General features: G+C 40.4%; 1 protein-coding gene across 1 annotated transcript; it reads right to left on the bottom strand.

Moving 5' to 3' along the window:
* Positions 1-6,512: 6,512 nt before the first annotated feature.
* rab33a (RAB33A, member RAS oncogene family) lies at positions 6,513-13,931 on the bottom strand. Its single transcript, XM_033974281.2, has 4 exons — positions 13,531-13,931; positions 7,783-7,923; positions 7,061-7,141; positions 6,513-6,818 (listed from the first exon to the last, which is right to left on the bottom strand). The coding sequence occupies exons 1-4, from the start codon at positions 13,873-13,875 to the stop codon at positions 6,594-6,596; spliced, it is 792 nt and encodes a 263-aa protein (XP_033830172.1). The 5' UTR covers positions 13,876-13,931; the 3' UTR covers positions 6,513-6,593.
* Positions 13,932-14,345: the final 414 nt, after the last annotated feature.

Raw genomic sequence — 14,345 nt, 5'->3', positions numbered from 1 at the left:
GTGAGGGAAGAATACTTTGTGGAGCTCTCTGCAGGACAGGAATGAGCACCCAGGATCAATTTGAGCAGGTTTTAAATGACAAATCCATGTAATATTTGTTCATATATAATTTATTTTTAATGTATGTACTAATATGTTTTATTTCTTCAGGAATTAGAGCTGAAGAGTGATGATATATGTTAGCTTTCATTTCAGATTTTTCCATCTGGGATGCTGAAGATGATGAAGTTTAAAGGGCCCATATTTCTGATCTATGTTATAATGTTGTTTCCTCACAAATCCATCACAAATATACCTGGAATTTGATTTCATTGACACATGCTTAACACACAAACCCTGCATGTTTAGGCTGAGTTCTTCTCTCTAACAGAAAACACTCTGTTCCACCTTGTAATGTCATACGGTAATACAGGAAGTAATCCACTGTGTTTTTAAACTCTATACACCTTCACAAGAATCATTTGGATGATGTCAGCCAAGAATTGACCATCTTCACTGAGCAAAAGATAAAAGGTAGCTGTTAACTTGAAAACTATCACTTCATGGCATCACAAGGTGGAACAGGGCATTTTGAGCTTTGGAGATATAGATAGACTAATAATAAAGGGTTACTCACACAACTCCAAGTATTTTTTTGTGCAGGTAACATGGCTTAAAGCTCATGCTAATTCATTTTATGTAATATAGGACCTTTAAATGCCTGGTGGGTCCTGAAAATAGCATGTAACTGAACCAGGTCAAGCAAAGTTAATACATCTCCTAACACATTGTTTTTATAAAGTATGAATCAATAAATGAAAATGTGGCTACCTGCAATAGCAATAATTGATTCAATTGATTGAGTGATTAAATTTAAACGTGCACTATTTAATTTCTCTGGAGAAAGGTCTGTCATCTGTGCCACTATGTTATGTCTGCTTGCAAAATATGGAATTAAACTTATCTGGCTGGCATTTATTCAGCGAAAAAATAAAAAATTAAATAAAAATACTGTGAATTGGCTCACCTCTTCACAGATCCAGCCGGGGGGAAACAGTTGCTTGCCTCCATGGGGAAGTTTAATACCATACTGTAGAATATTCCAGGCAAAGCAATTACATGGTAACAAGCAGATAGCAGACCTTCCACCGGAAATGTTACACAGTGCACTTTTAATATTGTACAGGGATAAGACATTAACTAAGTCTTTAAATCTTCAATCTTGGCACAGGTTTTGCTCCAGATGCTCTTCTGCCATTCCATTTTCCTGAAGGAGTTTAATTAATACACAGAAATGTCTAATTTCTTCCATCAAAGTCTTGAATCTGCTCCAAACCACACACTTTTACTGACTGAGGACTGGCTCTAGACCTGTTGATCAAAAAGACCCAAGCTGATCATGGACTCGTTGAATCAATAAAAAATCTATTATTTGCATGACCATATCACCCTAACACCTCAATCTGGTTTTAGTTTTTGTTCCTTTGAAAATCTTCCCACATCATCATAAAACTCTCATTTATCAAACACTTTCTCATGAAAACTTTATATGTCAAGCTCCCAAGCACATTTTTCCTCTAAAAAGAATTCCATTTGCACGAGTCTCTCTCTGGTTTATGTTAATCACTTTTAAAGGATGTGATTTGGATGATGCAGCAGATTTCGCTTTTAAAAAAACATCTTAATGATTGTAACATGTTTGGTTTTATGTCCTCACAGACCAGCCTGCACATGGTAAAAGTATTTTGTGCTTTGGGAGCTAAAGGGAGAGAGGAGGAAGAGGAGGAGGAGGTGAAGACTGAGGAGCAAGAATGTCGACACAAACGGATCGAATTGTAAGGGATTGTAGGTCAGTGAAATTTGAAATCCTGCGGAGAGAGACAAGCAGACCTTCCTTAGTGTTATGCTGGTTTAGTGCTGGTGTAGACTTTGTAGTCCTGGTGTATTCCTGTTTAGAATAGTTATAGTCCTGGTTTAGTCCAGCTGTAGTCCCGGTTTAGACCTGGTTTTGTCCTGGTGTAGTTTTGGATTCTACCTGTAGACTGTTTAGACCTGGTTTAGACATGGTGTATTCCTGTTTTTTGGAGTAGGTCTGGTTTAGTCTTGGGATAGTCCTGGTTTAGACCTGGTTTGGATCAATTGGGTGTTCCAAAGTCCATATGTCCATGCACCAGTCTCTGTGAATAAGCATAAGAGAATAAAATAAATAAATAAATACATAAATACATACATACAATACAAAAGGAAGTGTATATAAGTTTTTGATTTTAAATTTCATGTCTAGAGCTGTGTAGAAGCTTTGCCTGATCATTTCTATGAGTGACAAGAACCATTCTCCTGCTGTATTTATCCAACCACACCACAACATCGGCAGATTAACTGGAAACGTTTGACCTGCATGCATAATTTTATTTTAAATTTACAGAACTCTTATTTGAGTACAATGATTCTTTTTCAATATCACCTTTGTGTAAATGGATAATAAACCTAGTCACTAATTTCCTAATAAATGGATTCAGATAAACCACAAACAAATGAGACTTGGCCAGTTTTTCAAGTTTATCAGTAGCAATACAGTCACTTAAAAAGGAGAATTTACAACGAATGCAAAAGATTTACAATCACGAAAACATCTTAAAGGTCCTGTTTCATGGGTTATCCAGGAGAGGGCGCAAGGACTCCATCTGCAGTTTAAATCAGGTTAAAAATAGTAGCTGTTTAAGTCAAAGTTGGTTAGCTGCACAAGGTATTGAAATAATGACTCTGTTAAAGGTGAATGAATTTTAAAAACACAGAGGAGCACTTCTGGAGTACTACCTGATGACATCACAAGGTACAGTGAGCGTTGTGAGCTGTTTAGAGGGAGAAAACTAAATGTGCAGGATTACTGAAACATGTGTGAATGAAACAAAACATAACTCCAGGCATGGTTTGAGGAGGACACTACATTTCATCACATTATGGCTGGGTTAAAAGCCAAATTTAGATGGTTTAAAATGGTTTCATAGAATACATGACGTAAAGAATAAATAGGAGTAATAATACAAAATTTCACCATAATTAAGGCATTTGTTAATTAATAAATTGAGATTGTACTGTTATCTGTTTTGATTAAGAAACTGGAATAAACCCATGTGAATGACAATATAAAACACATAGGAAATGAACGCAATGCATTTAGCAGCTTTTGAAATTAATACAACATTACAATCTACAAGTTCATTATGCTTTTAAATGTGTGATATATTTATAAATTATGTGCAAATTACTTAAGAACAAACAAAAAGACACGTTTTTATGTCTGACACCAGTAGATGTGAAATAAAAATTAAAGAGTTGAATGTTTGATTGCTTCAGTGAATATATTGGTTAAAATGTTATCATTATGTGTGTGTGGTCAGTGCACTGGTCTGTAATGCCCCTCGTCCCATTTATTTACAATTAGAACAGTTTAAAACAGTGGTCCATGTGCAGAAAGCAGTACATTAGTGTTGCATATTGTGAAACAGGATCTGTCCTTAAATCAATACATCTCAGGGCCAACTCAAGGACTCTCCCTGTGTCCTTGGATCTCAAGGTCCAGTTCTGGCTTAATCCTGGTGTAGTTCTGGTTCAGACCTGGTTTAGCCCAGGTATAGTCCTTGTTCAGACCTAGGTTAGATCTGGTGTATTCTTGGTGCATTTCTGGTTAAAACTAAAACTAGGTCTGCACAATTAATCACAATTTGAGTTGACATAAATGTAATGAATTATTTAAATAATAGAATGTCCTCTGCAAAGGGTCAAATATAAATTTTTCAAATAGAAAATCTTGAACCTGTAGTTTAGACCTCAACAAACATGTTCTGAAATACATGGGATTTTTGCATCTGTTCATATTTCATTCTTTACTTTAGAGCAATTAAACTGCATATGTCCCTTTGTATAAGTAAATGTTGAGCTCTTATAAGCTGTGGATGAATAAGCAATGGCCAATGCAACAGTTTGATGTATTCTTCTAGTTAGTGACATGCTCTACACAAAATGTATTTTGTTCAATACATGGATGATAAATGCAACATTAATGTTTTATTTATTTTTGTGAAAAATGGGGTTGATCACTTAAGTAAAGGGCCAAAAGTGTTTATTTTTCACCTAACTGTATCGAATCGATTTGAAATATATTGTATTAAATTGTATCAAATGCACTGTACCGAGATACGGATCGTATCGTGTCCTATGTATTGATGTATTGAGTTGGCAACTTCTTAATGATACCCATAATGATAATTACAACAATTACAATGCAAAAATCGCAATTAGACTACAGCTTTGCCATAGTACCTGTAAAATAAACATGGACGAGAGCAGGACTGCAACAGGACCAACAGTTCTGGACAAAACTGGGTTTAAAACAGGACCAAAACAAAACAAGTGTGCAATTTTGTTTAGTCTAGTTAGTTCTTTGTTTAGTCCTGGCTTAGTATTTAGTCAAACTCTTGTATTGTTATTAGTCATTATCATGTTCATTTTTTTATATTTAGAAACTGATGACCATCACTATTGTCACAGTGTTTGAAATGCCTGGACCTTCTTTATCATGTAGACCATATTTATGCTACTTAAGATGTAAATCAACACATTTTAAAAGCACTTTATAAGGCAATCAGAACTCTAATGTCTAATTGCTAAAATGTGGAAGGCATTCAAGATATATAAGGCCAGTTTCACAAAGAGGGATTTTCTACAGATTGTGTTCACCTTCTAGAATGTCATAATGTCATAATCTCAGATGGAGGGCAGGGGCATTTATAACTTAACTATTTTTGAAAGAAATCTCCTTATGATCCACAAATGTTCTTTGGGATTGGCTCCACATTAATAGATTAATCTTATGGTTTAACAGTCACTTCTGTGGGGTTGAATGATGGCACCACTTTCTTAAGCTATTAAGAACAAATAATTTCACTTTAATTTATTTATACTGACAGAGAAGACGTTGAACTTTATGCCAGTTTTTGTTTCATGTGGATAGGCCCATAATTACATAACCATAAACCAAGTCAACAAATCTGCAATCTGACAGTTAAATTGCAGATTCTGTCCCCCACCTCAGTTTAAACTAGAGGGATTCTACAATGAGAAATGAGAAAAAAAAACCCAAAAAACAAAAAAACAAAAACAAACTAGTTCTACAGTGAATACATGGGTTAATGGATAATATTATTTAATGCAAACTCTTCATGAAACTGGCCTGTATTGGACACACAATATTTAATTACATGTAAACCAAAATGGCAAAAAATACATCAACAAACTCAAAGGCAACATTATCAATATAATAATAAATATGAAATTTCAAAAAGCGTTTACCAAAATTCAGTCTTTACTTGTTTAATTTGAAATCCCAACTTTCAAAGTCCAATGATTTAAAATGTAAAATGCCCTTGCTGTCTTCAGTCACTGCTCCATCTTGATGTCGGCCATCTTGTCTCTTTGGTCCCCAACAGGGGCAGTTGTGCACAGGCTGTTGTGAGAGGTCTTGCTTGGCCAAAATCTATTTCTCAAAATGTGTATCCCCAAACTTGGAGGAGGCAAGTTTTGAAAAAAGTTGATGCATAAATCCTAACAGAAAGACCTCCACATCTAGCACAACCATATCTCCCTTTATCACATCACTGGCCCATCTACCTGCCGAGGTTTAAGCACCAAATTCTATCCAACTTTTGCTATGCCCAACTCATGTAGGTGTCATATTTTTTGTGGTTGTAAAGGATTTGGTGTTGGTCATCCTCCATCTTGGCTCTAACAGGAGCAGTTGCTCTCCTTCCTCATCTGCCTCCCTGTGCATCCTCCACTTTAGGTTTAGCAGGGGCAGTTGCTCTTGCTGTCAGTTCCCATTCTCTCCTCTCTCTCCATGTACATCTTCCATCTTGGCTCTAGCAGGGGCAGTTGCTCTTGCCTCTCCTCTGTCCCCTCTCCCCATATGTCCTCCATCTTGGCTCTAGCAGGGGCAATTTCTCCTGCTTCTCGTCCCTCCTCTCCCTCTCCTTTATGTCCTCCATCTTGGCTGTAGCAGGGGCAGTTGCTCGTGCCCTCACTCCCCCACCTGTCCCTCCTCAATTTATATTCTCCATCTTGGCTCTAGCAGGAGCAGTAGCTCTCCGTCTCAGTCTGCTGGGATAGCTTCTCTTACCCTTCTTCTCTCTGTCTCTGTGCATCCTCCATCTTGGCTCTTGCAGGGGCAGTTGCTCTTGCATCTCCTCCCACCTCTCCTCTCCCTGAGCATCCTCCATCTTGGCTCTAGTAGAGGCAGTTGCTCTTGGTTCTCCTCTCTCTCCCTGTGTGTCCTACATCTTGGCTCCAGCAGGAGTAGTTGCTCTTGCCTGTCCTCTTTCCCCTCACCCTGGGCATTCTCCATCTTGGCTCTAGCAGGAGCAGTTGTACTCAGTCCCCAGGAACAGATGCATCTGCCTCTCCTTTCATCGCATCCTCCACCTTGGCTCTAACAGGAGATATTGCTCTTGCCTCTCCTCTCTCCTCTCTCACTGTGTATCCTCCATCTTGGCTCTAGCAGGGGCAGTTGCTCTGGCCTCTACTCCCTCCCCTCTCCCTGTGTGTCCTCCATCTTGGTCCTAGCAGGGGCAGTTGCTCTTGCCCTCAGTCTGCTGGGTCAGCTCCACGCGGCCCTCCTCTCGGTCCACGTCCCGGTACAGCAGAGACTTTTGGGTCTTGAGGCGACAGGCCAGAGACATAAAGATGGAGTCCACATTCTGACTTTCTTTGGGGTCTTTGGCCGAGGTCTCGAACAGGAGCATGTTGTGGGAGTCTGCAAACTTCAGCGCCATGTTGGAAGGAACCTGTAGGAGGTAGAGAAGATTGTGAAAGTATGAAACAAGAGCTGTGTACTGTCTGCATCTAATTATAAAGTGTTTTATTTTCTGTGGACCAGGAAGTGCACTGTTAGCATGCTAGTTGCTGTTAGCATTACCTTAACAGTAAAACTGCACTCAGGCCTCTGAAAGTTGTGAAAACATGTCCCTGCGGCACTAACACTCCTCCTCCTTTTGGAAGTGTGTGGTGGTAACAGCACTTTCTGTACCTGTATTTGATCGATGAGGTCACACTTGTTTCCCACCAGAACTCGAGGCACAGAGGCAGAGACTCTGTGGCCATTACACTCCTGGAGAAAGAAGATATGATTTTAATAGATTAGTATAGTGAGGGTTGCTTTTGCTTCCCATATGTTTCATTATTTTAAAAAAATGATGAGTTCAGTCATGTTAGTGATAAAGTATTTATTATTATTATTATTATTATTATTATTATTATTATTATTATTATTATTATGTTATAGTACTTATTTAAACAATCAATCTATATTTCCAGACTATGGCCCGGAGGCCAAATGCGGCCCTCAGATAAATTTTTCTTGGCCCGTAGGCTTCCTCCTGAATTGACATAAAAATGCTAAATGTATAAATACAATATCAAACATTTTAGTCACATGAGGCTCTATGCCTTTGTAAAGATTTGGTGATTCAGTCTAACCTGTTATAAATGCATTCATTTAAATTATTCACCATATTTACATCCAGTCTATGGCCTTCGATCAAGCCTCTGCTTTGTCTATGTTTCGATATGCGACCTGTGATTTTAAAAGTTGCAATATTAATCAGCACTAGAACCACTGCAATGTCTGCCCCTAGCAAGAAAAGCCCAAACAATTTTTTGGGATGGCAAATAATTGTTTGCATACATATCTCCAAGTAAATTGTCTTACATTAAAATGGTATAAATAAAATTTCTATGAATCTCTCTGACCTCGATCCAGGTCTGGAGGTTGCGGAAGGAGGCCATCTTGGTGACGTCATAGACAAAGACCACAGCATGGACGTTTCTGTAGTAATGCTCCACCATGGACTTTCTGAAGCGCTCCTGTCCTGCTGTGTCCCACACCTGCACCTGTTACATAACAACAACAACAAAAAGGTGAGTGAATTCATTTTACACCTGCACCTATCACACAGCAACAGGTGAGCTGCTCATGCACTTACATGGTCTTCCAATTTTATTTTTCTTAATCAGTGATACATGTAGGATTCTGCAATGTCACAAGTCATTGTAGTTCAAATGGGAAAAAAAAAACTGCAGCTCTCTAGTGTGATCGATTGGACAATGCAATGCGGAAGTCAGTGGACTTCGACGTTTTAGATCAATATTGTGATTTTAAATGTGCAAAGTAGAATATAAAGATCCACAGTTGTTATAGATTATAACTATAGAACAGACACAGATATTTCAAGTATTATTCATTCATTCCACACAGGGAAGGTAGTGTCTTTGCATCTAAAATGCTAAATCCAGTTTGGTGTCTTCTTACAAATTGCTGAGCTGTTTGACATAATCTATTCAGGCCTCGCTCTAACAAAAGAGGTGGAGATGAGTGGCGTTTCATATCGATTTAAACTAGAAATACAGTTCTCTTTAGAGCTGTAAATTATTCAAGGGCAGATTTTCAAGGTTTCATCATAATGTTTGGTCAGATTAACAGTGTTAATGTGTGGAGACTATAACAGCACTGATGTCCAAAAGAGAGGGAATAACTCACACCATTATGGGCTATCTGCATCTGAAGAGAGAGAGAGTGAGAGAGAGAGTGAGAGGAAGAGAGAGAGCAAGACAGAGAGACAGAAAGAAGGGGGACACACACACACAAAAAGTGGGAGAGAGACAGAGAGAGAGAGAGAGAGAGAGAGAGAGAGAAGAGAAAAGGAAGAAACATGCATTCTTACTGCAACCGGGCTCGCGACTCCACAGATCTGACCAGTACCTTGGCCTACTTTTCTCCATGGAGATCATTTAAAAAAAAAAACAAACTATACTATGGAACATTCCCGGCAAAGCAATAACATCTCTATGAAAACAAACAAGGGGCGCTCCACCAAAAAAGTTACGCAGTGTACCTTTAATTAAAAATCCAAGGTAAAACATACTCAAAGACTAAACAACATGCCATTTAGGACGGAGTTACAGACCAAGACTAAAGCACGGCCGAACCAGGAGTGAACCAGGACCAAACCAGGACCAAACCAGGACCAAATCAGGACCAAACCAGAACTGATCCAGGACTAACCTAATCTGTACAAAACCAAAGCTGAAACACGGACTCTACAATACAAAATGAAACATGGCCTTATATTCACAGCCTGATTTGAGAATATTCACAATAATATATCTTGTGTTTTGTTTCATGTCCAGGGCATGTTCCTCCTCTGTTCGTCTCATATTGATTTCAGCTCTGCCTCAATCTGAACACCATTAAATATTCACCAGGCGTTATGAAGGATTCTATTACACACAGGGCATGCACACACAGGACTGCTCATGTATGTATGCTTCATGTGTCTATTTACTACTACTATTATGGTAGTAGTTTTATTAGTAGTAGTGGTAGTAGCAGTAGTAGTAGTGGTACTATTCTGTGTAAAATCTGCTAATCCTACAGTTTAGATCCTTACACACATGTTCTGAAATGTCGGTGTGTGTCAGATGCCCTTCCTTTGCGTCTCCATGGTGTCTTATTTTGTCTAAAAGCTGCTAAGTCTGTAGTTTAGACCTGAAATGCACAGGATTCTTCTATAGTGTAAAAGTTCAGATTTCAATCTTCTGTCAAATGTTAAAGCTCCTTGATGGGATTAAAATATGAAATTGAATCTTGATTTTAAAATATAAATTGTACATCTATAGCAAATTATTAAACAGTTTTAAGTGGTACAGCCTGTAATTGAAATACAACTGTTTCCCCATTTGCTATATGCTATATTTAATATGTTAGGGATATTAGGGATAGGGTTGTCAAAAGAATCGAAAATCAGATACTAATCGATACTAAAATTTGTATCGAAACTACATACTAATTTTAGCACGTATCGGTGCAAAAAAGTCACATTTACAGGACAGAAATGAACCTTTCCTCATTATCTTTAAAATAATCTTGAGCTGTATCAGAACAAGTATATGAGGGAGGGATTACACAGATATAAGGCTACGTGGTAATATAAATGGCAGTACTACAATTTAATGTTGAAAATCACATTCTATAGTGTGAAGAAAGTGTTTTTCATTAAGTATTAAGTCTATTCCTCAGTACTGAAATTGAGTTTGAAATTTGAGTATCATGACAACATTATACAGGGACACTGACCAATACAAGTGTATGAAATGTTAAACGTAGAGAGGAGTGTGATGCCCTGAGCACAGTGGCTCAGTCTTCTGTGTCAAATGTGATCCGAAAACCAATCTCAAATCCAGTGGTCTGATCCTCTCTCAGACTGATGGAGAGGAGAAAAGAATGGTCTGAATTTAAAATGAACATGTCTATACCCAAAGAAAGACCGCGCAAAGGGATGGAGGGATATACACGTTTTACACACGATTGTGAATTTTACTTAAAGATGTACTATGTAACTTTTCTGCTTGTCTTTATGGAGTCCTTTATTCTTTTACCTGAATGTTCCACGGTATGGCACTAAACTTGTCTGTCCAAGTTACAGGTCAGATCTGTGGAGAGGCAAGCCCGCCCACAGAAAGAAGGCATGTTTTAAAATAGACACGTGTAATGCCCTGCTGTGGAACATTACAGACGAAGTAAAAACATTTCTATGGAGACAAGTATTTGTCCCTTAGAAGTGTACCTCCACCAAAATACGTAATAAATCCAGAACTAAACCAGACCAAAAGAACAATGACAAAAACGGCTCACTGACTGGATGAAATATACATTGTATTGTATTATGAATATATGGAGGTATTTCTTCTCATGAACAATTTGTAAATCTCACTTTCTCATCAAGTAGTATATTTATTTTTTATATTACCAATACCTAAAATTGTCCATCCATCCATCCATCCATTTTCTTCGACTTATCTAGGGCCAGGTCACGGGGGCAGCAGTCTAAACAGGGACTCCCAGACTTCCCTCACCCCAGACATATCCTCCAGCTCCTCCGATGGAACCCGAAAGCATTCCCAGACCAGCCGAGAGACATAGTCCCTCCAACGTGTCCTGGGTCTTCCCCGGGGCCTCTTCCCGGTGGGACATGCCCAGAACACCTCGCTAGGGAGGCGTCCAGGAGGCATCCTGAGCGGATGCCTGAGCCACCTCAGCTGACTCCTCTCGACATGTAGGAGCAGCAGTTCTACTCTGAGCTCCTCCCGTGTGGCCAAGCTCATCGACCTGTCTCAAAGGGAGTGCCCAGCCACCCTGCGGAGGAAACCTATTTCGGCCGCTTGCGATCTTGTCCTTTCGGTCATTATCCAGAGCTCATGGCCATAGGTGAGGGTAGGAACGTAGATTGACCAGTAAATCGAGAGCTTTACCTTTCGACTCAGCTCCTTCTTTACCACAACAAACTGATACAGCGACCGCATCACTGCAGATGCTGCACTGATCCCCCTGTCAATCTCACGCTCCATCCTTTCCTCACTCATGAACAAGACTCCGAGATACTTGAACTCCTCCACTTAAGGAAGACACTCACCACCCACTTGGAGAGGGCAAGCCACCTTTTTCCGGTCGAGAACCATGGCCTTGGGTTTGGAGGAGCTGATTGTCATCCCAGGCACTTCACATGCTGCAAACCGCCCCAGTGCCTACTGCAGGTCCTGGCTCGATGAAGCCACCAAGACAACATCACCCGCAAACAACATCACCCCCTCCAGCCCCTGGCTGTGCCCTGAAATTCTGTCCATAAATATAATGAACAGAACCAGTGACAAAGGGCAGCCCTGGCAGAGTCCAACATGCACTGGGAACAGGTCTGACTTACTGCCGGCAATGCGAACATGGGGTATGGGGTTCATACTCCCGGTGCACCCCCCAAAGGACACCACGAGGGACACAGTCGAATGCCTTCTCCAGATCCACAAAACACATGTGCACTGGTTGGGAAAACTCCCATGAGCCCTCTAGCACCCAATGGAGAGTATAGAGCCAGTGTTCCGCGACTGGGACGAAAACCTCCTCTCCAGTATCCTGGAATAGACCTTACCGGGAAGGTTGAGGAGTGTAGTTCCCCTATAATTGGAACACACCCTCCGGTCCCCCTTCTTATACAGAGGGACCACCACCCTGGTCTACCAGTCCAGCAGTACTGTCCCCGACCGCCACACAATGTTGTAGAGACGTGTCAGCCTAGACAGCCCCACAATATCCAGAGACTTGAGGTACTCGGGACGGATCTCATCCACCCCCGGAGCCTTGCCACCGAGGAGCTTGCCAACCACCTCGGTGACTTCAGCCAGGGTGATGGACGAGTCCGTCTCTGGGTCCCCAGTCTCTGCTTCGTCCTTGGAAGACGTGACAGTGGGATTGAGGAGATCCTCAAAGTATTCCTTCCACCGCCCGACAACATCCTCAGTCAAGGTCAGCAGCTCAAAAATGTAGTGGAGTAGAAAGTACAGATACCTGTTCTCAAATGTAGTGAAGTAAAAGTAAAAAATATTGACTTTAAATTGACTCAAGTAAAGTACAGATACTTAAACTGTATACTTACTACTTTTACTGTTACCTTCCACCACTGACAATGACAAAGCAAATATCACTGTCTCTGGAAACGCATTTATTGTCAAACCAAGGTTATAAGACTGCACCATCACCCCAACTGCCTTCACCTATCATCTTTAAATAGGCTATTAATGCAAAGACAGGAATACTCGACCTTAGAGCTTTAAATAGTCTACATCTATTTGGTCCTGCCTGTGCGTAAAAATGACTAAAAGCTCAGTGCATCATATCTGACTCCTCAAACAAAGAAACAAAAATAATCACCGAAATAACACTAGCTATTCATTACAAAGGGCACAAAGCAAAGTGACGAATCTCAGCGCAGTAAACACATTTGGACGTGTCATTTGGTCGTCTTTTTTCTGTGCGTAAAAACGACAAAAGAGCGACGTCCCTCACCCCATCCGCCGCGTGTTCTAAACTAGTTGACCCTTGACAGCTAAGGGAGCATGCTTTATCACCAAAATAAAATGAAAAAATAGTCAAAACACTAAATAAAGCCAATATTTTCTGTCATCTTAACCAGCAATTTGAGACGCCATTTCTGTGCGTAATTAAGAAAATAAACAAAACGGACTTGGAATGAATTATCTTAGAATCTACTTATTGACAGATTTTTTGTTATTCGTTTAAAATCTAGTTTAATTTCACAGTACACGTTTAGACACATGGCTTTTGAAGTATCATACAGACTGTTAAACTAATCCAAGAATCCAATGCATTTGAAAACATGTTTGTAGAGGTCTAAATTACAGGGTTAGCAACTTAAGACTCCATGGAGACACAGGGAGGGCATCAGACACACATGGGCATTTCAGAAATTTTTGTATAGGTGTTAACAACGGGATTAGAAGGTTTCATAAAGAATAAGACCCCATAGAGACGCAGGGATGTTCAGCTCTATTACATTACAATTATTAAGCTATAATGCACTTGCTTTAGAATTGAACGGTTCATTCTCCCATGCGCGTCGCGGACACAACACAACAACCTCTGCTCCATACCTTTATTGTCTCTCCTTCGATCTCCACCGCCTTCTCCCTGAAATCCACGCCGATGGTCGCCTCGGTTTTATCGGGGAAGTTTCCTCCAGTGAATCGGAAGGTCAGACACGTCTTCCCCACGTTAGAGTCTCCGATGACGATGATTTTGAAGATGCGCGTTTGGATGCTGAGTTCCAGGGAGGAGCTGAGGGTGGAGGCCGTGTCCTGAGCGGTGCTGGCCCGGCTCCGGCTGCCGCTGCTGCGCCGGGGGAAGTCCATGGAGGAAGTCAGGATGGTCACGTTGTCCTCCGCGGCTCGGCTCCTCCGCGGGAAGCCTCGGTCCTCCTCCGGGGACTCGTTGGTCATGATGCCAGAGGAGATGAGAGGCGAGAAGTGGTTGTGGAGAGGAGAGGCGCTCGGTGGATGGATGTAAAGTGATGGAGGAGGGTCTGGTGTCAGCGCGCTCTTAAAGGAGAAGGCGCTGAGGATAAAGGCGACACAGACGAATAGCAACACATCCAATGATTTCACTGACAATTCTTTAAAGGTCCTGTATTACCTGAAATCGACTTGACTTTAAGCCATGTTATAATGTTTTTACCACATTAAACATACCTGGATTTGTGTTTCGCTTCATTCATACATGTTTGAGTAATCCTTATTATTAGTCTGACAAAAACTCAAAATGCTCTGTTCCATCTTGTGATGTCATGAAGCGGTAAATTTAAAGTTAAAGAAGACATAGTGTGCTTCTGTCTGCTATATAGTTATAATCTATGACACCCGTGGATCATTATGTTACAATTTGCACATTTTAAATCAGAATAGTCATCTAA

Source organism: Periophthalmus magnuspinnatus, chromosome 10 (assembly GCF_009829125.3).
Source record: "Periophthalmus magnuspinnatus isolate fPerMag1 chromosome 10, fPerMag1.2.pri, whole genome shotgun sequence".
NCBI lineage: Eukaryota > Metazoa > Chordata > Actinopteri > Gobiiformes > Gobiidae > Periophthalmus > Periophthalmus magnuspinnatus.
Note: the sequence above shows the minus strand (reverse complement) of the source record. Positions and strands in the feature narration are given on the sequence as shown.